We start from the raw sequence: 24,062 nt of genomic DNA, 5'->3' as shown, positions 1-24,062 counted from the left end.
ACCAAGGTACAGTTATTAAAAAAAGTACTGGACAGCTGGGAGTACATAATATAATTAGAAGCTGGTATCTTCAGTTTACAGAAAGCTATACATTTGTTTGTTAAAAAAAAAAAAAAAGACATCCAACATGTGCTTACTCACATGCTAACACAGAGCTCATGCAAACAATTAAAAAAAATCTTACCCATTTTTTCCTTCAGAAATGCTGCTTATAGTTCATCCTCAAATAAATTGAGGTTCCCTCAGAAACAGAAGGGGCCTGATGTGCAGATTGACTCAAGCAAAATGTAATTGCTTCCTCCACACTGAGACGTGAACAGAAGTATCAAACAGGAGATTTCACTGAATTGGGCTTCATTTCAACACTGTTAGGTCCAAATCCAAGTTCACTTGTCATTAAGCAATAAGACTACCTTAAAAAAAATAAAGTTATTTTCTTGGAGGAAGAACATTTTCTTCATAATAGCCTGGATTTACTACATTTCCAGCTGGATCATATCTAGCCACCACAAACGTTGAGCCATCACTAGCAGATGCCTTTCCAACTCCCATCTTTTTTGTGTTCTTCCAAACCATTGCTGTAAAGTGACCTGAAGAAAGAGAGAGAAACATAAACATTCCCTTTAGATACTAAATTTGTAACATTTCCTTTAACATGTGAGGTGCTGGGGGAATAAAGAACAATATACAGCTGCTTCTTTGTCTAACATGAGAACAAGCTAAGGACATGAAAAGGAACCCTAACTCTAGCATTTTGTCTTGAAAACTCCTAACCTGATCTGTTTTCATACTACTATTCCCATTTCCATGTTCTGTATCCAAATAAGAACATGTAGCAGGAGAATCGTGAAAGAAGTAGTTTGATAAGTATCTGATGTAAAATTTGACAATGATATCACTGTACTCCTTGCAGTGTGAACAGCAGTTCTGGGAGTGACTATTATTCATTTGCTTTAACTGCCTCATAACTCCCCCATGTGTTTGCATGCGCAACTCTTAAAAAAACCCCACTGTTTTTGTTGTTCCTTCTGCCTAGTTTAATAGCCACCCCTACATTGCTGCTCCCACTATGCATAGGCCAATCCCAAAGTCAGGGAGAAAAGTGTCATTTTCTTAATCTGAAATAAGGTCAGGTACCTCTCCTGCTTGAGCATTATTTAAGGAACAACATTCTCAAATACATTTTGCACTAGATTGTTAATATGCAGCCAATGACCGGTTCCCAGTCTCCAAATTAGCTGAAGTGATCTCTGTGAGTAGAGTGATATAATTCAGCAGAAGTCTCATGTCAATGTAAACAGCACAGTACATTTAGTAAGACTCCTATATGATTCCAATTTAGTATTTGTTACAAATTAATTTGCCTTAAAAATAAGTTGCCTGTTCAAAACTGTAAAGTCAGAGGAAAAATGCAGTACTAAAAAATCCCTACAAATTTTGCTTATTTTCTAATTTCTTGTGGTTTTTTTACACTTTTGTAAAAGTTTTTAGCATAATAGTAGAAGTTTCATTTTTGAAGAGACAGTTCCCAGTCTGAACTTACCTGTCCTAGAAGAAAACCCTGGGTTTTGAAAGCTGTAATTTTTTATTTCACTGTACCATCTATCAGCCACATCTTTTCCTGAAAGACAAAAGAAATGTGCTGCAGAATCATGACATAAACAGAAAAGTGTAGCTCACTTACAGCCTGGCCAGTAAGATCTTCTGTAACTTTCAGCTTGGAAGGTAATGAAGACACATCTGCCTCATCTTGGATAAGTGCTCCTGTCATCAGGCTTATACATACAGCTTGCACCAGCTTCTTCCTCTTGAAATGTATTTGAAAATGCTTAAGTGTGCCAGGTTTTCTAAGCAAAAGGCCACACCTGTGGATGTTTACCCCTTCCAGCTCCAGGTAAACCAAAGAAAAATTAAATTTCTGATGTCTTTTTAGTTTCCCATGTTCTCACCAGCATTGAATATTTCTGGTTTCTGACTGCATTTATTTTTAGTGGTTTCTACCTAGCACTAAAGCCATTGTGAAGGCCCATTTTGAGGCAGTATAATCTGGGGTACTACAGAAACCGCAAATATTCATACTTAGGAGCTGTTTCTATGTGGAAGCCTGTGTGTCCAGCATTGTCTCATCCCACACAAGGCTTTCCCTGACAACATCTGTATAAGGACTATGACTACAGCCAGGGACGTAGCTCAGACCCAAATCTGCAGATGCAATGCAGACAAATGTCAAATGTTACTTGTTTTCCATTACTGGTTGTTAGGAAATTCTTGTGCAAAACACCAGGGGGATGAGAGGGGTCAGGTTTTTCCCTGAGCAACCTCGATAATTAAATTTCTGCTTAGCATTCCAGGATGTATCATCCACACAAGGCCAGGAGATTTCAAAGCAAGCTGCCAAAGCTGTTAAGCCTGCCATCATGAAGAATGCTGGTCCCTGGTGGACTGTTGGCTGCAGAAGAGCAATGAGTCATGCTTTGCTATTTTGCAGCAAAAGTCTTAAACTTGTGCACTTCTGGAAGTCAGACACAGTTAACTTATTTAAACTTCAGTTTGTTATGACTGAAGTCAGCTAAAAGGATAATGCTGTTAGCCTGGCAAGCCAGTTGTCAGAGCCCTAGCTGATAAACAAATATTCAGTGAAATGCTATCTCTAGAGAGGTTTATGAACTCGAAGTACTATGAACTTATATGCCACACTGGTTGTTAGCAGTAGTGCTTAGTAGAGTAATTTTTTTTTCTACATAGAAAGGTAACAAAACATCTCTTGCCTCCCAAAGTAAAAGTTTCAGGAGTAACATTTGGTTTCTTCTTTTCCTTCTCTCCTTGCACCGGAAAAACAAACCCAGTAGACCTGTATTATGGTTGAAGTATGTAACACATACTTATTTGCTCATTTCTTGCTCACACTAAAGCTAAAATGAAGGCTAAAGGAAAGTGAAAATAGTGACCTTTATGCAATACAAGGGGAAAAGAAAAAGCACATAGTTAAAAAACACACAACAAACCAATCAGGTCATCCTGTCCCACTCTACATTTCATAGCTATGAAGGATTTAGATGGGTTTGTGGTAAGCTGGGTGTAACAGAAGTACAGAAGGTGACTGCTGACATATCAGGCCTTATGAAGCCCATGTATTTTATGTGTAGTAGTGCTGAAGTGACTATAGTACATAAGCAAGATTTTAGCAGATATAGGACTGCATTCTCACTGCTGCCAGCTTTTTATTCCCTTTGTTAATGTATCAGTGTGATATAGTATAAACAGTATTTAAAGAGAAAGTCACCCCTACTCTGCTTACTGGAGCTCTGAGAAGTGTGCCTAGGCTGCACATTACAGAACTTAAAATCTCCATAATGCAAGTATTGCAGGGCACATGGAAGTTTTGACAAACACTTTTTCTTTGTAATTGATTTGCTTCTAATTTAAAGAATACTATAATTTTAAAAATTGTTTACTTTTTAATTCAAGAGAGATAGAAATGGCATCAGGTAAGACTGCCTCAATCCTGTACCTGAAAGACAATGAACATAGTTGGACAGCACAGTCTATCATGTGTTAATTCCCAGATTTCAAGGATGAAAGCTTTCAACTGACTGAGGCCAGGCAGTTAAAGCTGAGAAACTGATCACTATTCTCCATTTTTCACACGCTGGATCAAGTTTTCATTATATAGCATTGCTGTCATCATCCTTGAATTAAAAGAGTCATGGCCTCATAAACCGTGAGAAAATAAAGACTGACTTTTTTCCAGCAAAAGAGAAGGTCACCAAAGGACTAGGCAACTTTTGACAAACTCTGTCCTGAAATAATGTTACAGAAGTGTCCTGTAAGTGAAGGCAATGAATGGTATCTGTCACATGGCACAGGAAGTGAGGGGGAATCCAAAGTGGAAGTTATTACGTCATGAGAAGACAGGTAGGTACCTAGTGATTAAACTGTCTCCCTTTCCTGTGAAATACTTTTATTCTGATTCTTTGCCCTTTGTGGAGCAAAGACAATGCCCTGGTGGGACACAAGCCAAACCAGTGTGGAAAGTGACAACTAGCACACAGGGGACCAAGGAAAACCCCTGTTTTGAACCCAGTGACCTCCAGGCTTCCAGAGAGAAAATAGCACAAGGGTCAGGAGTGCACTGAGCCTACCTGCTTTAGCAGCAACTTGCATCTTCAGACTTACAGGTTGAGAAAACTGACCACAATATTCCCATTTAAATGTATTATGGAATAAATTATGTGGTCATATTTAGGGTCCGTTTTGATTGCTTTTCAATGTTTCATTGAAAACATCTCCCCATGCTCCCAAAGTTCCCCCAAAGCAAAGGACGTTGGTTGCTGTTCAAAATACTTTTCAGTCAGAAGGAAAAAAGGCAGAAAAGAAATTGCTCAGATTCCTCATTACTGATCAGAGCAGAAATGATAAAGTTTACTCCTCTCAAGAAGCACATGGATGTGCCCTGCAGTCAGAACTGCAGCTTCTCTTCTGTTGCTCTTCTTGTGGAACTGATAATTAAATATTCTGCTGGGATTTTTAATCACCCTTCCTCTTTGCACTGCTGTAAACTACACTCAGAGTTTCAACACTTTCACTATGGCAACAAGGTTTGACTCCACCCTTCTCCCAGTGAGCGATAGCTCACTGATGACCTGCTCAGCTAGGCTTACTAGATGTTCATTTCAGAGCAGGCTGAATCTCAATCTAATGAGTTTCAGTCATGATGGACAATCTTCTTCAAGTGAAACTTGGTGCAACAATCCTTGAACTAATATCCAAGTACAGTTTTGCCCAAGACTAGGACCAGAACCAGCACAGTGATTGGATTTTATTTGCACAAACTACATGCTTGCTACGTGGCCACACTGACTGCGCCTCAAGCTTCCTCAGAGGGTCAGAGGAGTGACCATGTGGGCTCAGTCCATATATAGGACTAACAGTCTAAATTATGTCCCTCTTATTAGCAAGGGGCCACTGCATGTGTAAGCAGTGACTTGGCCATGCTCTGCATCTCATCAGCTGTGCTGTTGTCTCATTAAATGTCATTTTTAGCTATTCTCCTGGGTGAGGAACTCTATTCTGTGTGGATGTTGAGGGTGTGAGTGCCAACAACTGGCACCAGACTAAGGGTTGCAGGGACCTCTGTGTGGTGTCAGCAACTGGAGCACCGGCAAAGCACGAGAGGGACCAGCTGGTGAGCAGGTGAAGTGCTCTGGGGGGAGCTGCAGAAGTGTATGGCCACTGCAGGGTGGGTTCTGGTCAGCAGCCAGGGACCTGCGTGTGTGAGATGCACTGTGCTGGTGACTGGAGTGGAACTGCAGCCTCAGGAATTGGTGTGTCCAGGTGCAAGCTACTGGGGAGATTGGGATCCGGGGACAGCTACTGGGCAGACAGTGTCTGAGCTCAGTTACTGCTGGGGTCCACACTGGAATTCTATTATGTACATATATATAAAAACATGTAATTTAACACTATACAATATACATTATATCTACTTTTAAATCATTTACTGAGAAATAGGTATTTGTATTTTTATATACGACATTAATTTACTTATATATACTCCAGTAACATATATTGGAACATATATTGGAATCAGATGGAAAAGGAAAGAGGAAGAGGCCACTGGTGCTGTTCATTTTAATACTGACTGCATCTATTTGTGCTGTTCTGCACATAAACACATATCCATGATATATTGTGTAAAGCTGGAAACACATTCCCAACCTGTGTAAGACTGGACATACATTCCCAGCCTCACCACTGGAAACACAATGCTGTGGCAGCCCTATTCCTGTATTTAGCTCGCCTCAACTGGGCCCAGTTAATTTCTCTGGCCCCAGCCTTACTCTTTCTCCTCATACCAAAGAATGCTTAAATCCTCAAGTAATCCCACTAAGTTGCCAAAAACATTCTAATAGAATCACATAGACCATATTTCTCTGCAATTGGACAGCACCTTGGTGATCTACTTAAAAACTAAGTTTTCACAACATTCTTTCGATCAGTCAGGGGAAAGAGGGTAGATTTAACATTGTCTTTGAAGTAAAATATCTACCTAGACTAAAGCCATACCAATGGCTTTTGGAAGTAATTCTCTGCTTTCAACATCCCTCATGCAGGTCCTTACTTCATTTTACTTTATTTAACACTATTGTATGAGCCTGGTGTTAGGCAGCAAGAGATACATCAAGGCAGGCCTTCAGTGAGAGCACACTCCTCCAGGGCTTGGACAGACAGTGCTGGTACTGTTCTGCACACTAGTCCCAACCTTAGGAGACCCAGATTCCTCCCACGACAGATTTGGGGGATAGCTGACTGGACTTCTCTTAAAAATTCTCCAGAGTTTATAAACCACAGTGCTTCCATCAGCAAGAGCGCATGTTCTTCTCAGCCACACCAGCCATCCCAAACAGAATTCAGACATGCAGTGCTTGCCTTTAGCCTCCCAACACACGAGAAAAGAGATGAGGCATCCTGAGAAGCCTGACATAGCACAGCTGCCAAGGCAGGCTGCAGTCTCTCGCATTAGTGGCAGATGACAGCTCACTTATTTGAACAGACAAAGAAAAGTCTGCCACAGAGCAGTTCCTGCAGGACTGGAGGGAGGAAACAGCTGTCAGCTCTTTCTTGGATTACAGGGATAAACATATTTCTAGCAACAGCTTTAGGCTATGTAACTCTAAAATCCTGAATAGAATTCAAGGTATTCTTGTACCAAGAGAGGAGTCATATTAAAAGGCTTTATAGTTGAAAGCTTAAATCTTCCCTGAAACAAGAAATGCATCTTCTGGCATTATTACAGAACTCAGCAAGAGCCAAAATAAACAACAGCATCACTTTTTGAGAGAGAATACAGAGTATTCTAGAGGTTTATTGAGTCTTACTTTATCTGGGAAAGAAACCAGAAGACACTGCCTGCCTTTGTTAAGTCCCTGAATGGATGTCTTAATCCAAATTTCAGCCTCATTGAGCAGGATACAAATTAACTATCCAGAGGGAACTATATGAGAAAAAGAGGAAGAATGAACCAACTCCACAGAGGTGAAGACTAAGCCTAGATGAGAAAATAACTTCCTTTGAAGAACTAGCTTTCTCATTCTGGTACTTCGAGTGATCCTGTTGCATTGGAAATGTAGAAATGTTTCACAGAACAAAAGAGGATGTAGCTTAACTTTCTCAACATGGTATTTAATCCTGTGGATAAAAACCAGCAAAACTTCTCAAAACTGGAAAGTTATGTAAGGAAACTGTGCATTGAAGAAAACAGACTGGATACAGAGAAAAGACAGACATTTTGTACAAGGATTTGTGTGTTATGTTTTTAGCTCTCTAAAAGGGAATTCTGTGGCTTTAACCCCAAGGGAAGGAGCACAGGCCAGTAACACAAACAAGAAAGAGCTAAGCTCAGCCAGTGAGTCATAGCCACTATGCAAACTCTGCCATACATCTGTGTTTTCCCATGCTGCTCTGAATCCTTTCCTCACACCCTTGCAAAGGACAGAATGCCAAATATGAGCAGATCAAATTGTATTTTTCCACCATGGGTTTCTTTTTCAACATGAAAATTTGGACTAGAGTTGGCACTTGAAGAGGAACCAAACAGCATCCCTGGATCTAAAACTCACTAAAATTTCCATGTCCTTCAAACAGAGCCTCCAGCCTACAGAAAAGAGCTTCTGTTTCTTTGGGGCTGGGCTGGAAATTCCAGGGGTAGATTGGAATAAAGAAAGCAAGTGGTCACTTTTAATATATCCCACCTGCTGTCCCAGCAGGCTGAGGCATGAGCCCTACTCACTGGAAGGAGGTAGGAGGGAAGAGCCTACTGAATCTCTCTCCAGCTGAGGGGTCACTACAGGCTATCCGCCTGACCAAAATTCAGCTCCTGGGGCACTCAAACCAAAGGCTCCCAGTTACAAATTACATTTACAATCAGAAAATACATGGAGTAAAACAGTCTTCAAAAATGTAATAATGAAAAAGGACATAAAGCTGTTTCCTGACAGATTGGAAGGACATTAGCCACTGTCACTTTGGTGTCCAGTCTCCTGCTTTTGCCCCTAAAAACAGGAACTGCTGTGCAGTGTGCAAGAGACATTTTTTCCACTTCCCTCATCACAGCTGAGCTGTGGGCAGACCTCTCTTTGGCTGGGACAAATTTAAGGATAAAGGTGAAGTAGGAGGCACTGTCGACTTCCTTCTCTCCTGCATGGACACACGAGTACCACTAAAGACAGCTCCACAGCAGGGACACAGGGAGCAGCAATAGCTGCCAAGTCCTGCCTCCAAAGGGACATAACACACCACCACAATCCCGTACTCCCTCTGTGCCCACATATGCTTCTTGCTCTCAGGACACATAGGTGACTGGAAACCACCAACCTGTCCCCAGGGAACCTGGGCTGGGCTATGCTGGATACATTTTTGAAGTAGAGGAAACTCCAGCACCCTTGCTACCAGATGCAAGCCAAAGTACTTAAGATAAGGCATTTGTCAGGTGCCTGTGAGACAACAAGTGAAGAGAGCTCACCTGATTGGTCATAGGATGCCCATGCTAGGTTTTCTCCACAATTCCCATTAGCAGACTCAGAGCTGTGCTTGAGGACCCTCGTAGTAGCCAGTTCTTCTGCATACCTAGCAAAGGAATCCACACATTGAGTTAGGGACCACAGCTGCAATGAGCAGAAAGGAGAAGGAAGAGAAGGATATGCAAGCAAGGAACTGTGCTGGAAGACGATGGGTTAAAGTCAAGTTGCAAAGCCCTGAAGCCAGAGATGCTTTAAGGTTACATAGATCAATGAGTTAGGCAAAGGAAAAACAAATTTTCCCTCTCTTTCATGAGTACCTGTATAAATTCTGAGAAGGGCCTAGAAGAACTCAAAAGGGCAGATCCCCTTGCACCACATTTTAACCAGCACCTGGAAATCCAACGGCCATCCTCAGCCACAGCTGTGGGTGGAAAGGGAAGTACCTACAGCAATTGCTACAAGTACCAGATCCTGGCATTTCTAGGTCCCTCACAGGAGTAAATTAAATGTTCTCAGTGAGACTGGGAAAAAAAATAGAAGTGGGAATTCAGTCAAAGCAAGCATAAACCCCCTACATTTACAAATGAAAGAAAAAAGTAAAATGCAAAAAAAGAGCAATGTTCCAGGCAAAAAGATGGAAGAGAAGGGGATCACATGGAGACTCTGAGGCAACAACTGTGTAAACCAACATAGGGATAAGCAGCACTGTTTCTATAGAATGTGACGTGTGTGAATGTGGGATGTATTTTGTGTTCTTAGAACAACAGGTTAAGAAGAACATAATGGGTAAAGCAATTACTCTCTTTATTCAACATTGGAAAGGCTTCAGTAGAGAGATAGGGATATGGGAAAGACCATTTGTTATTTCCTATAGTGGCAACACAGAGAGTCATAGATTTAAAATTCAAGTGAGACAAAGCTCTTCTTCCACACTGTGCAGCAGAAGTCATTGCCACAAGACAATGCAGGCACCAAAGCACACGTGAGCTTGAAAAAGAGAGAGGCAAATTCACAGTGTATGGATGCAGGGAGGAATCTTCACAGCATATTAAAAAACAGCAACAAATAAATGAGGATACAACTTACTGCTTAGGAAAATGGTAATGTCCAGAATAAATCTGTAATTTCCAGAAGAAGATAATGGGGGAAGGATCACATTTGTTTTGTCCTCCTACTCCTTCCCTAATCATGAATTACTGGCATCTGCCAGAGACATGAATTTTGTCCAGCTGAACATTTTGACCCAGGCTAGTGCTTCAGTCATTAGGTTCTAATTTCCTTCTGCCCTAATCCTCCCACCAAAACAAAAAGAAGAGCATTTAGCTACATCCATTAATTTAGAAATAATGAAAACTTGTCAGTTGCCAGCTTGCAAGATCCTGGACTAAAGGATCTTTAGATGCTATTTCTACAGTCCTGTAATTTTTCTCAGGATCCTCATATCCCAAGTTAGAGGCAGAACTGAGACTAAGTACACATTGCAGATGGATGAAGCTGCCAGGGATTTGAGACAAAAGGTGATTAATCCACTCCAGCTCAGGCAGTTGAAAGCATGAGATTTTCATCTGAGATCATCACCCTATGCTTCATAACAGTCAGAGATAAACAGACACCTGCTGAGGCTGACTCATCTCATGTTAAAGCAGGGATCCAATAGTCAGTTCACCTGTCACAATAGCTGGACCTGAAAATAGTAGAAAATACCACTTTCAACACAGGTAGAGAAGCACAGAAAAGCACCTAAATACATACCAACGAAGGTGTATATATATAGGATATATCCAAAGAAAAGGTGAAGTTCTTCTTTTAATTTAAGAATATACAAGATCTGTCTTGACAACTATGAGATTTCTTAAATTTCATGTCTTTTATTCAGACCAAAACATTGCTTGTTCTTGCTATCAACTAGTTTTACCAGTCTCTGAATAAGTATTTTAATTCTTACAAGTTAAGTTACAGGCCTCAAGCAAAGAGAAACCTCTCTTTGTTGCTCATCGCAGCAGGGCATCAGCTGAGACCAAAAAGGGCTGTGAGGAATTTCTGAAGGATCTAAAAATACCCAGCAAGGGCAACAGCACACTTAGAGATAAATGAGGAGCAATGCATATTTGATAGAATAATCTGAACTATTCATACAAGCCAACTTGTTCAAACTGAGTGTTGCACTTCTGAGACCCAACAAGTGCTATTGACGAGTCAATGAAATCTCTTCCTCACTGTAAGCATAAAAAACAGAAACAAGCAAAAAAAAAAAAAAAAAAACCAAAAAAAACCCACCCAACCAAAAAAAAAAAAAAAAAACAACCATTAGAAGAACAGAAGGAAAGCCCCGGCAGATTACAAGGTTGGTGGATGAGTCACTGGCTTTCTATATCTTAGGAATACTGCATCCACTTATAATGGTGTGTCAAGAAAAGGGAAAAAAAAGTGAAAACACCAAGATTTTTCTTGCTGCCAGAGGTCATGTCCACATGCCTTTTACATGGTGTGCTGTACAGCACAACACCTGGGAGAAATCTAGGAGCCAGGAGCCAGTTCATCTGTGTGACACCTGTGTCCCATCATGCTGGGACAATAAATCAGGTTCTGGAAAGACTCCAGTATAACTGGCTCCTAATAACCCAGCACAGAGAAATCTGCGTGGTTATGGTAGAAAGATAATGGAAGGAGAGATTATGTCTAGAGTAGGGATCAAACTGCCCACCATTTAGTATAATTTATCTTCTAAATAGTTTAATCAGCATTTACTCCTTCAGTTATCTCCTTTGTACTGTGAGGATCAGCATGAAAAAAAAATTGAAGATTTTTAAATCTACTTTTTGAAAAAGATTGCTGTAAAGAGAAGGGAATTAATCGGGTTATCATAACTACAGTAAAGAGGACAAGCAGTATTGGACTTAAATTTCTGTAAGGAAGACTCAAGTCAGAGAGCAGGAAGATGTTAGACTGAGAAGGAGTTGTGCAGACTTCAACACTGGAGTAGAGGCAAGATGTTTCCTTCCTGACAGAACAGAGAACATATAACACTTTTACTTTTGAGGCTAGGAGATAGATAAGTTAATCAGAATTTACTTCCTCCTGATTCCACTGATTTTAGACCAATCACCACTTCTTACCATGAAAAAGTTCTTTTCTCACTATTTCAGCAGGAGTAGATATTCTCCTGCAGATGACAATCCCTCATCTGACAGAAGTAGTGGTGAAATATGTTTTATACAACTTCCCTCTGCAGAGGACACCTACCAATGCAGACAGATGTAGTCTACATCTGAAAGAGGCTCCAAGAAAGATTTGTGACCACAATCAAAGTGTGACCACAAAATGAAGTTGTGACCACAGAAGTGTCCATGTGACCAGCTACTGCTATGTGATGGAAAAAGAGGAGATGAAAGAGTAGAGTCCCTCACTTTCTACTCAATAAGTCTTCACTGGTTATCAGCACGTCAAAATGAAAATGTCTTTGCAGTAAAAACAGTGAAACCTAACAGATAAAAGTGTCACAAATCTCTTTAGAGAAAAGAAAGGACTGAACTCACTGTTGGGCTCCTCTGTTTAACTTCTTGCAGAGTTTTAATGGGGGGACTCCATGTTTCTTCCTGTAGTCATTGTGCACTTTCAAGACTTCTTCAGCGAATTGTTTGGAAGCTGAAATCACATTAAAAAAAAATTGGAAAGGTCTGTCAAATATAGACATTAGTGAAGACATAAAAAGCATACCCTGTACCTAAGCCCTGATGCAGGCTAGACAGAAGAACACAAGAGTACGCTCATTACCTCGCAGCAGGATGAAATGAACCACTGACTTCCATCCAGAAACAAACTCTAACAGATACTCCCATTGGGAAGCTACAGACTCACCAAAGGTTGAAGAAAACTGTGATCCTTACTGCTTTCCTCAATAGCAAGGTGATTTAAGGTTGGTCAATCAGTTTGTCAGTTTAAAACTGAAAGCAGTTTGACTGACTTTCATCAGTGCACTGCATCACCATTCCAATCTCAGAGTAAGCAACAAATAAGTCCTTCAAGGAGATGCATTAAAAATGCAAACGACTGTCCCTCTGTGCAAGAATTGTCTGTATTATTCAGGGCACCATCTAAAGAGAATGAAGATACTAAAATGTTTAGATCTCTACAAGTACTTGGAAACATGCACAATTCTTCTAATTCATTTTATAGTACAAATTCATAAAAATCTCAAAACGCACCTTTACTTGGCTCAAGACAAATAAATGTTCACAAACAGCAAGTGGTAAGAAAAGAAACAACTACTGTGGTATGGGTTTTTATATTTATTAATGACTCATCAGCTTCATTTCTGAATATCTCAGTTAGCATGACTACCATCATTTTCCTTGTAAGACTCTTGGGAAACCCAAACAGATCCTATGACTAGAAAGAGTTTCCTGTTATTAACCTTAGATTTCACAACTTCCTCTCACTACTTGATCCTGACAACTAAAATCAATCATTCTCTGCTGTATTAGCACTGTTCTCTTCTGCTGTTTGTAATGATGCACTTTCCCCACAATAGAGCTGTCAGTTTGCACACATTGCTCTCAGAAAATTTTCCTAAGGTGATTACCCAGCTCACTCTCATGCTTTAGGCTGTTCTTGGAGTTCTCTCCAGTTTCCTCAATAGTGCTGGGATAATTCAGCAGCCTAAAATAATCTCAGTATCCAATGCATACAAGAAAGCCATTACAGTTTCATACAGTACCTTAAATCTTTTGAACATAGTCTGAAGTTGGTTTGACTGTTTCCTGACCAAAGTGTCACTGTGGACATATATCTAACATATTGTCCATAATATGCTGTCAGGCTCACATTTTTACCTTTTTGGTATCAGTTTGTTGGTATAACACAGCAGCCCTGTTGAACCAGGTGACATCTGCCCACCACCTTCCTCCTCTTCAGTTCCATCTCAATTCCAGACTAGTGGTGTGGGTTTTTTTGGTGTTTTTTTGTTTTTTTGTTTTTTTTTTTTTTGTTGTTGTTGCTTGAGACCATGCTAAACTTGTGGCTGTTATCATCTAAACTTAATATCCCACCCACTCAGCACTAAATGGATAAACAATCTGACCTTCAAGTATGGAAGTTTCTATCCAAATAATTTGCTCTCAATGACAACATCAAATTGAAATTCTAATTAAAAAAAAAGTCAACTGGAATACAGATTTTGCAGTGCTCAGTCCATATATTAACAGAAATACTGCAATGTAGCTCTGTACTAACTTTTTGACTTACAAAGATAACAAGTCATGCACAAAACCGAGTTGCTTCTAGCTGCAACAGGCACTGCTATGCTGTCCCTGGAGAACCTCCATCCTCCCCTTCCTTCAAAGGTGGCTGCTATAGAAATGCTTATCTTCTGTGACTCAAGCTCATGTGCTAACCACCTCCCTCTGTACAGATTTTCCCATGCCTGATGATGTGTGGAGAGGGACGCCCAAGTGCCAGATATATTTCAGATTTGTTTCAGAATGCATGTAAGTTTTTCCATTTTACCAGTGTTCCATACACTGAGAAGCCAGGCATTAAAAGTGAGAGTTAATGGGAGTTTTCAGGCTCCCACCCAAATGGGAATAGCTTCCCAAACAGCTGTGGAGACGTACTTCTTTCCCTTCATGTAAGCTGCTTAAGCTGCTAGAAAAAAATTATTTCTACTGCCAGACAGTTAAGTTTGGTCATGAATCATTACACACCTTAATAAGTAAAACAACTGAGGGTATTAGATACAGTTGCTTGCTCCTCAATATTCAATTATTTGCCTCTATTTCTCATTCTTCTGGAACATAGGCTAAGATAATGGCAGCATGTGACGTTGAATTTCTAAGCTATGATGTGGTACAGAGCATTCCTTATAGCTGTTATGCTCTTGGACTTCCAGTTTCATTGATCAACTTTGTGTGACAGGGAAAAATAAGCAGAGGAATCTAGGTTGCCTTTTCCCATCACATTTGTTTTTCTGAGAATTGAACTCTCTATTCTTACTGTCTCTAAACAGTGCCAATCTACTCAGTCTTTCTTGCATGAAGAGCTCTTCATGCCTGAATCCATACAGCCTCTTGTTAGAGCTGTCCTCTCCTGTCATTTCTGCTTTAGTTTGGGCACCAAAACAGAGGTGAGTTACCTGAACATGTGTTCCACAGTACGAGCTGCACCTGCATCACCTTAGCAGCTGTCAACTGCACCTCCTCTGCTGGTCTTGCGGAGCCTCAAGATGAAAACAGTGAATTGTTCCACAAAGCACCAAATCCCTACATAGCAGAAATGCTGTGGGTAGCCTTTACCTCAGCACAGGGGACACACAACATTATAGCAGCCACATATATGACTAGCAAAACAGGCATACATTTTTATGCCTAAGTATCTACCCTAGTGACTCAAAAATGAGCCCTGTATCAATCTCCAGAGATACTGTTTCTTCTCAGCGCTTTCTGTCCTGTTGTTTATGGATTAATCTTCACTGGTAATGTTTTACTTTCCATAAATACTAAGTTTTTCTATTTAGCCTTCAAATAATTAATATATAATGCTATCAACAAGAGAGTTAGGACTGTTCAGTCTAGAGAAGACAAAGCTTTGGGGAGACCTTATTGTGGCCTCTGCTTAAAGGGGGCTTATAAGAAAGACAGAGGCAGACAATTTATTAGGGCCTGTAGTGACAGGACAAGGGATAATAGGTTTAAAATAAAAGAAAGTAGATTCAGGCTAGATGAATGGGACAATTTTTTAATGATGAAGGCGGTGAAACACTGGCACAGGCTGCCCAGAGAGGTGGTGAATAATCCATCCCTGGAAACATTCAAGGTCAGGCTGGATGGGGCTCTGAGCAACCTGATGTAGTTGAAGATATGCCTGCCCTAGGGGTTGTATTAGAGGACCTTCAACAGTCTCTTCCAACCCAGATTGCCCTATGTTACTATGAAACAACCCTCATTCAGAATCCTACAGCGAAAGGTACCATTATGCCTGTCTCAATCTCTCTCTGAACCATGACAGAAGCCTCAAATTCTTCACCCAATGTGTGCATTAGAGGTAAATTGAGATAACGACCCCACCTTTCAATCTTCCCCCAAAAATAAATACCTAGAAATTTGCTCTTATATTAACAGGACACTGCATGTTACTTCCATGTTACTCTTTCGGGCCCAGATCCCAGGCAGAAAGAAACTATCTTGCTTCCAGCCAGGCCAGAGCCAATTTTTGCAATAGCCAGGAGGGACCACAGCTAGGACCTGGAGATTGTTCTATAGCACCTCTCATAATCTTCCAGGAATGGGAGAGGAGTCTCTTCCATGTCAAGGTAGCATGGCACGATCAGCTATTTTAAGCTCCGAGTGGTAGTGAACATTTGCATATGAATCACTCACCTGTCTTGCACATTTTTCTATAAATATTGTTGCTGTTACTCTTTGTTTTCTTCTTCTTTCCAGTAAATTGTTTCTCATTGCTGTTTCCAGTAAATTGTTCTTATCTCAACACATCTTTACTATTTGTTTCTCCAATTCTCCTCTCCAGCCAACAATGGGGAGAGAGAGGGGATTGAGAGAGCAGTGCATCATCTGGGGTGGTTTCAGTGGGAACACTAAACTGGAGAATACCATTCCTAAACCACAACAGAAGCCAAGTGCCAGAACACATGGAGAAGAAAGATGCAAAGTAGATAGAAAACACATAAAAGGTAATTAAACAATTGTTTAAACACTGAATTTAAAGCTCTGCTTTAAAACCGAAATCCCTTCAGTCTCCCTTGATTCTACAGAATTGTTCTGCTCTACACTGGAAGCAGAAGTGGGTTATGGAATAAGAATGGTGCAAATACAGCTTTTAGTATGCCCAACAGATTTGTGGAAAAAATAATTAGAGTGTTTAGGGAACTGTAAAGTAATTACATCAAAAAGTACTTTGTTACTGTCCCAGGTAACTGATACTTCTATTGTGACAAACTTCTCAAAGTATATTCACCAACTGGAAACAAACAAAATTCTCATGTAAAAGAGACCCCAGCTTCTAAAGACAGCATTTGCATCTAGACTCTTTTAAGAGAATTGACATTTATTATTAATCTTTATCCACACTTGAAATGTAACTCTCTGGAAACCATCCCTAGCTGAATTTTTCCCACTGTGAGAATAGCATTCCTTCTATGGAGAAGTGATGGATGTCTAACTGATATGAGAAATATTAAGAAGATAGCCATGTTCTACTGCACTTTGACTCAGCACTTTGGTCTGAAGCCACAAATGCTTCAGGGTGGTCTCATGCTAGCTGGTGTCTGCAGTAACACAGGGAGTGAATGTTCCATGCTTCTTTCTCCACATATTTAACTGCACTTTCTTGCCTCCCATTTGGGACGGTAACATTTTCCAAGACTGGCCCTTAATGCTCTGTGTCATTTGGGAAAATGGATCTGACACTTCCATTCATGATCCATTTCCAGCCATAAAAACTGATCTCCCCAGTGTTAAACTCCCCTTTCCTCTAACATAACTACCTGATTGCTTGGAAATAAACAGAAGAAATGAAACCATGTATAAATCCTGGAGGAAGGGAAAGATAAAATCATACTATGTTTAGAAAGTATTGTATCCTGGGTGGTGTTTCCTTGTCTCCTTTTACACAATCAAGAATTCAATAAAGGGGCAAGGTCTCCATCCTACACAATAGGCATTTATGAGAGATATAACTGTTGGTACATGATATCTCTTCCAACCTGAATTATCCTGTAACCTTACTAAAAGTTAGAAGAGAAACTATTGCTGATGGAAGTGAAAGGAATTGGGAGTTATAATTAGATACTAGTTTAAATGGGAGTAGTTTCCTGGAATGTTCCTATGTTTGCTGCTCAAAATAGCTTTCTCTTCAGCTCAGGAGATCCTTCTTCAGGGAGAAGTTTCTGTGATGTTTCTCAGCATCCAGTTTTGCCTGAATTTGCTCACACACTTGCTTATCATTGGGTTGAGCTTCAGGACAACAGTGAGATGTCTGAGTTAACTGCATCTGATGGACAAGGACCCAACTCATTTTAATATCGGCTTGCTCTACAACAAACTGGCAACTTAATAACCTTGCATTACCTGTGCCACACAATGTAACGCACTCTTTCCCCCCATACCCAATTTGGGGCATGCAGCCTGGGAATATAAAGCTGCTGGTGCAATAATGTTTCAATGACATGAGTCATGTCACTATTTGATTGCAAATCCTATTCTTGCTATAATAGACAGTGCTGATTACTTCCTCACTTAAGGCCTTTTATAAACAGCAAGGCAATTGACTGCCCTGATTAAAAAGGAACACCTGGTAAACTGGAGGCTGCACAGCTCTGAGAGGCAGCAGAGCCTTCCCTGATTCAGGCATTTACAAAACAAGCAGCACTAATCAGCAGTCTTGAGGTCTTGAGCACTGACAGAAGCAACTTTTCACTTCCACTGGAGGCAAGGGTGCGAGGAGAAGACCTTGGCTTGTAGCCCCTGTCTCCTCCAAACTGACCAACAATCAGAACAGCAAGCAGTCACTTCCATGGAGTGTTCATCTAACATAAGGTTGGAACTGACTGCTCATCATCTCCAGAGCAGCCAGTCCTTTTGCATGAAAGACAATCAAAAGTGTTGTTTTTATTACTATTCTGCCAGGAAGGACACCTGAATATTGTAACCATGCCATGTACCCACAGAGACAACATTTGTAGGGATCTAATGTGTATGCTGCTATCCCTTTTAAATTAAAAGACTAAGGAGACTCTCCCATCAGAAAGACCTCCTGTTCTTAAATCCAACTGCCACAGAATTCCTATGGCACGTGCACTTCCAAACACAAAGCCATAAGTGACCTGCATGCGTTAGAATCACACTATGCAGGAGAAGTAACTTATGTGATCTTCTTCATCTCTTCTTTCCCCAACGCTGTATCTTCTTAGAGTTTATAATTACAGAAATTTATTGGAAAAAATAAGGCACAACTATATTCACTAATGAGTAACAACAGAAATCAGTTGTTTTGAGTAATTGTAAAGAAGTAATTGAATTGATATGGAATAATATTTCTATTCATATTTTGGATGCTGTGTGTTCTTATGCTCTGCAGATGGACAGCAAAAGACATAACCTTGTTTTTACCCAGTGCCAAGCTCAATTTACATAGCACTGCTAGCTTTGTGGTGCCAACCAAAGTCTTTGGAAAGTGAAGAATTTTGCAAACAAGAATCTAAGTGAGATAGAACAGTCCCACGTCTACTGGGATATGCTCCGGCATTTTACCTTTACCATTCATGTTCTATCATGGTTTGGGGTAAGCATACCTGAAACTAGCTTTAATCTCATCAGCTCCATTGTCCTCCCACCTTGCTTTTCTGCCAAGGACATCCAAGATAGCTGTGGCAATGCTCAAAGTATGTTTACTTATGCACCTCCCTGAGGCATGGAAATATGGCCATGCACATTTCTTCTGATCACTGATGTGTGTGAACTCACCTATCCAGTACCCAAAGTCAGGCAGGGAGGCACAGAAATCTTTCTTACTCACATTCACTATCGATTACATCACCTGTTTTTCATCCCTCTGCTCAACAGGTAAAATTCCTGTTCTCATAACTCAAAATCTTTTAAAAAATGTATTTATTTCATAGAATCACAGAATAATAGAACAGTTTGGATTGAAAGGGACCTTTGAAGGTCATCTAGTCCAATTCTCCTACACTAAGCAGGGACACCTTCAACTCTACCCTGTTGCTCAGAGCCTCATCTGACCTGACCTTGAACATTTCCAGGGATACATTAAATGATGTTTACAGTGACCTAAACAGGCCCATATTGTCTTCCTACACAACACCCCAGACTCCTACCACTTCCTCACACCGACTTGCACAGGAGCCAGTTCTGCACCAGGGAGATTGGGCCCCACTTCATCCCCCCCTGCAGGGCCAACCAGCTCAGCTCTGGCTGTTGTTCAGACCTTCACAGACTGGGCAGAACTTGCCTACATCTGCCTGTAAAAACAGAACAGAGATAGGCTCCAATTTATCTTTCAGAGAACAGCACAGACTCTACAGAAAGAGAGATATGACATAGCCTTCTGGCCTGTTGAGATAAATAATGAACAACCAAACAGTTAAAATCAAAATACTTGTTTTCTCATACTTTTTGTTCCTGCACATAGAGCAGCAACAGAAGCAAATTCAAACCCAGGCAAGACAGACACTACCAACTGTACTGATAGAAAATGCAGGGTTTGCATGTTTCCAGTAATAAAACCTTTCTTCGTGCCTTTTTTTCTTTTTTTTAACGTACAACACAACAGCATTGGAAACCTTGGTAGGTATCTCAGTTACTACAGACCACCACATTCTATCTTACTCTTCCTGAGCCTTTCCCACTTTTTTTGGTATTTATCTGCCTTGAACACGAGGGGCTAAGGTTATAATCTAACAGCTGACAGGAGCAATGACTGCTGTAAGGGGTGGCTGCTGCATTCTCCTCCCCCACCAAAACCCTGATGGTTCAACAGACAGGTAAAAATTGGGCCCAGAATACTGTCAAAGCCTGACAAATTCCTGGAAGACTTTTTTTTAGCCTACTGAACTATTTTTTATCCTTATTGAACTTGAACCTAGCAACCAATGTCTTCTGCACACAGCAACTGGAGATGCGGGGCTATGAATTGAATTACCTTTGGTTTTGAAAAGTAATTTTCCCACCACACCTCCAGTTCAGTTCTGGTGTAAAGAAAAAGACAATAACTTGTGTTGGCAAATTCTGCAAATGTCCCAATGTTACCAAATGCAAAAGCTCAGTTTCTAGCAGTTTAGAACAATCCATCTTCCCTATCCTCACCAGTCCTGTAAAACCAGCCAGCACAACTATTTCTCATTTTGGCAGCTTGTAGTATCTAATTTCTCGGAAAGCAAACAGGTCACTTGTCTAGTATGACTGTATTTTTGTCATGACCTGCCATGGCTGTGTCTTACCAAGATGCTGAAGTAAAAGTCAGCATTTCAGCTGAAGATGAAGCTCGTTCTGCAGAAAACACAACAGTCCTTTTTACTGTACTCTGAAGATGCATCTTAAGAGTTAAAAACCAGCACATGCTTCTAAATGAGATTAAAACCAGCGTGGAAAATTGCATTTAGTCTGGTTCCTGTCTCTTTTCCTTTTCTCAAAACACTTTCTCAGCCCCTCTGGTTTTTTTTTACTGACTCAACATGCAACGCCAGTGGGTAACTCCCAGCCCTTTCTATGGAGTCCCGCCCACATTAGCAGAAGTGGGGGAAAAAAGGAAAAACGGCAGAAAAATAAAACAAAACTCTAAAAAGAAAACCAAATTCTGTAAAATAATTGCAGCACTTACTGAGCCTGACCTTGACACCGTCTGCACACACTTGCCAGAATAAAGAGAGCTATTCTCCCGTAGGGAGCAAGTAGGGCAAGCTCCCTTCCCCCACGAGGTTAAACCCGGGGGAAAGTGGGAGAAATAAGACTTTTAGCAGCCTTTCCTACCACTATCCCAGCCTATTCAGAGACTCCCACTGCTCAGCAGAAATCCACGTGCTCCAGAGCGGAGGAGTGGAGCTGGCAGCCAGCTGCTTTCCTGAGCATGGCCGGCAGCTGCTCGCAGGGATGGATATCCCCCGTGGGGCGAGGGCTGCCCGCAGGAGCCCGCCTCCGGCCGCGCACAGCTGCAGCGGGGTCAGAGCCCTGCAGCACGGCAGTCTCAGCTACAGGGCAGCGAAGAGCTGCTAGCTCTCCATCTCCTCCTTTCCTGCACCCCCCACTAATCCAAATGGTGTCTGAAAAGAAAAGACCTTGGGGAGGGCAGAGGGGGTCTCCGTGTTTGGCTTAAGTATTTGCAGGAGTTATGACCACGGGAGGCATTTTCTAACCCTAACGAGGAAGCTTCAGTATGAATTTGGTTTCATCAGCCTGCAGCTTCCAGGGAAGAAAGCTGAGTCAGAGGCGCCGATACTTTCAACGCTCAGCTCTATCCAATGAAACACAGCAATGCTAAGTCTCTAGCTCTGACACTTGGAATGAACATTGCTTTAAATATAATCTAACAACTAGTAATACAACACTATTGGAGAGTTTTTACCGAAGAACTGATATTTCCAATAGCAGGGTTTTTTTGCATGGGGATATTTAGACCTCAAGACAGATTTACCAAAATCAAGAGATTAAAGAAACTGCTCATTTAATTTATATTAAAGTAGTGGCCCCGCTTGTCATGAATTAGAGCATCCTTAAATTAAACCTTCAGGTAATCTCTGCCGTAACGTTTCTGACCCAGGAGAGGAGTAAGGAATCTGTTCTGAGGTCAAACATCTGTCATGCAACCTGTTACATGTTCACGTACCCTAGTACAGAGAAATTTGTCTGCATCACACCTTAAGAGTACTAGAGCGGGAACATATTTTGTATTTCACACAAAACACAGAGGAAGCAGTACTCTGTACAACACCTGCTCTCCCCATTCAAAGGCAAACCACACTGAATGATCTCAGACAGGAATTTGAAGACTTCAGTGAACTAGAAAGGGCAGACGGGATTTAGTCAATAAACCAATTGTCAAGACAGGATCTCAGTTTTATGATTCATCTACAAATATTGCACACAGCTCAAAGACAATAACCTGGACCTAGTTTAACATTGGTTTGCATTACACAAGTAGTTAGAAAACATTCTTAACATGTACCTAGGTCTTAAGCTCTATTTGTATAACCACTTAAGGATGCAAACATTACCCAAGCCTTGGCAAAGGGAGTTTCTGGTCTGCCATTGTTCCTAAGTTTGTAAAAATCAACTAATGCACAGCAATAAATGTGCAGGGGAAAAAATGAAGATGGTAATTGCCTTATGATTGTTTTAGCAATTTTCATGCATTAAAATGAGATTTTTATTCCTTTGGGGATTGTGAGGTGCACAGTTGAGTATCTCTATTGCTTTTGCCCAATGTGGTGTGCTAATGTAATATACAGGCACTACACTGATTTGGTATTTGTACTTTTTAGCATGGGAAATGCTGAGCTTGATATTTCACAGCAACTACACTTATTTAAATTGTTATAGGGTTATTTATCCCAATCTAGCTGCCAGGATATGAGGCCAAACCCACCCACTGGCAGCTGGACTTTACCAAAAAAAAAGCAGGTGGTTTGTCTGGACTGGGTGTCATACCAGTAAGCCCTTTACAGTCACATTTGCAGACAGCTCTGATCTCATCTAGCAAGCTGACATTTAAAAATAAAGAAAAATTAAAAAAAAAAAAAAACAAAACACCCGTGCTGAGGCCCTTTAAAGTGTTACACACACAAAGATTTTTCTTAAGTTTCTCTGAAGAGACCTATAGTTTTGAGTTAAGTACTAGGTTTTGCTGAGCATGTCCCCATATGTACTGTTCACACACAGGACAGACAGACAACTTGCCACCAGGCTCTAATTTGTCACAGAAACAATGCCCTAAGAACAAGAACAAAAAGTCCCATCCAGTTTCACAGGTGTTTCCGAAATTCAGGACAGTTTTTCACTCATGGCCTTAACAGGACAAAGGTGGAGAAAATCCGAAGCACTAAGCATTCATTAAGGTCTCTGGCTCCTTGGCAGCTTTGGAGAAGTCTCTCTCTCCAGCCTAAACTGAGCAGGGCACGCAAACAGCCAGCAGCAGTGGGGTAAGAACCAACAGCACAGGCAGCAGCAGCAGGGAAAGGCTTAAAGAAGACGTGCACAGCTGGGGAGAGACTTAGGAGCTGATCAAGTCTGTCTTCAGTTAAATGGTAACCAAATCTTACATTTAAATCCTTCCGACAGGAAGGGTGATAAAGCTTACCGCCCTCGAAGCATCCTGCTGCTTTTCTGCAAGGCTAATAAGTTTTGTCAGACAGCAAGACACAAAATAACTTTAAAGCTACAGGATCCCTAGTAATTTTTTAGAGCAAAGCAAAAGTACTTCAGGTTACAAAATACAAACTTTACAAAGCTGTGTATGAAATACAACTACCTCTACACCGTGCAGGCTGAGGAGGGGGGTCGCTTTTCTTTTCGTTTTTTTCAATCCAACCCTTTGTCAGAGAGAAAGCTCCTCCCAGGCTGTACCATGCACAAATGAAAGCAGCCTTCTCCGAGGAAAGCCACTGAACACTTTAGCAACGCTTTCCAAGCACAAAACCAGGCACGGACTTTGTGCGAACACACAGCCAACTGCACGAAGGCATTTGCTCACCTGATTTCCCCATGACCAAGTGGGTTTCTTTTTTTTTTTTTTTTTTTTAATTTCACCTGCTTCCTCCTCTCTTGACTGAGTTCTGAGTTTTGCCGCTCAGTGCCGGGATGAAGTGTTCGCAGTTTCAGCTCAACTTCTTCATTCGCCTGCAACCGCTGCTGGAAAAAAAAAAAAGCCAAAAAAACTCGCTACCGCCCCTTCTTGAGCGCTGGAATAAGCCTGCCCATGCCTTTATAAGGCATAGGGACACCGCTCTTTTTTCATTAAAAGATCCTGGTTAGGGTCAGGAGCTATTTATCCTTCGCAGTAACCAAGCAGCTCCAAAACAAC

The 24,062-nt window shown here is 41.1% G+C and overlaps 1 protein-coding gene across 1 annotated transcript; it reads right to left on the bottom strand.

Moving 5' to 3' along the window:
• Positions 1-106: 106 nt before the first annotated feature.
• GLIPR2 (GLI pathogenesis related 2) lies at positions 107-24,062 on the bottom strand. The gene is made up of 5 exons (XM_068194202.1): positions 23,733-24,062; positions 12,056-12,164; positions 8,522-8,625; positions 1,544-1,621; positions 107-590 (listed from the first exon to the last, which is right to left on the bottom strand). The coding sequence occupies exons 1-5, from the start codon at positions 23,743-23,745 to the stop codon at positions 430-432; spliced, it is 465 nt and encodes a 154-aa protein (XP_068050303.1). The 5' UTR covers positions 23,746-24,062; the 3' UTR covers positions 107-429.

The sequence above is a fragment of the Anomalospiza imberbis genome, chromosome 1, assembly GCF_031753505.1.
Source record: "Anomalospiza imberbis isolate Cuckoo-Finch-1a 21T00152 chromosome 1, ASM3175350v1, whole genome shotgun sequence".
Lineage (NCBI taxonomy): Eukaryota > Metazoa > Chordata > Aves > Passeriformes > Viduidae > Anomalospiza > Anomalospiza imberbis.
This window is presented reverse-complemented; position numbering and strand designations above follow the sequence as displayed.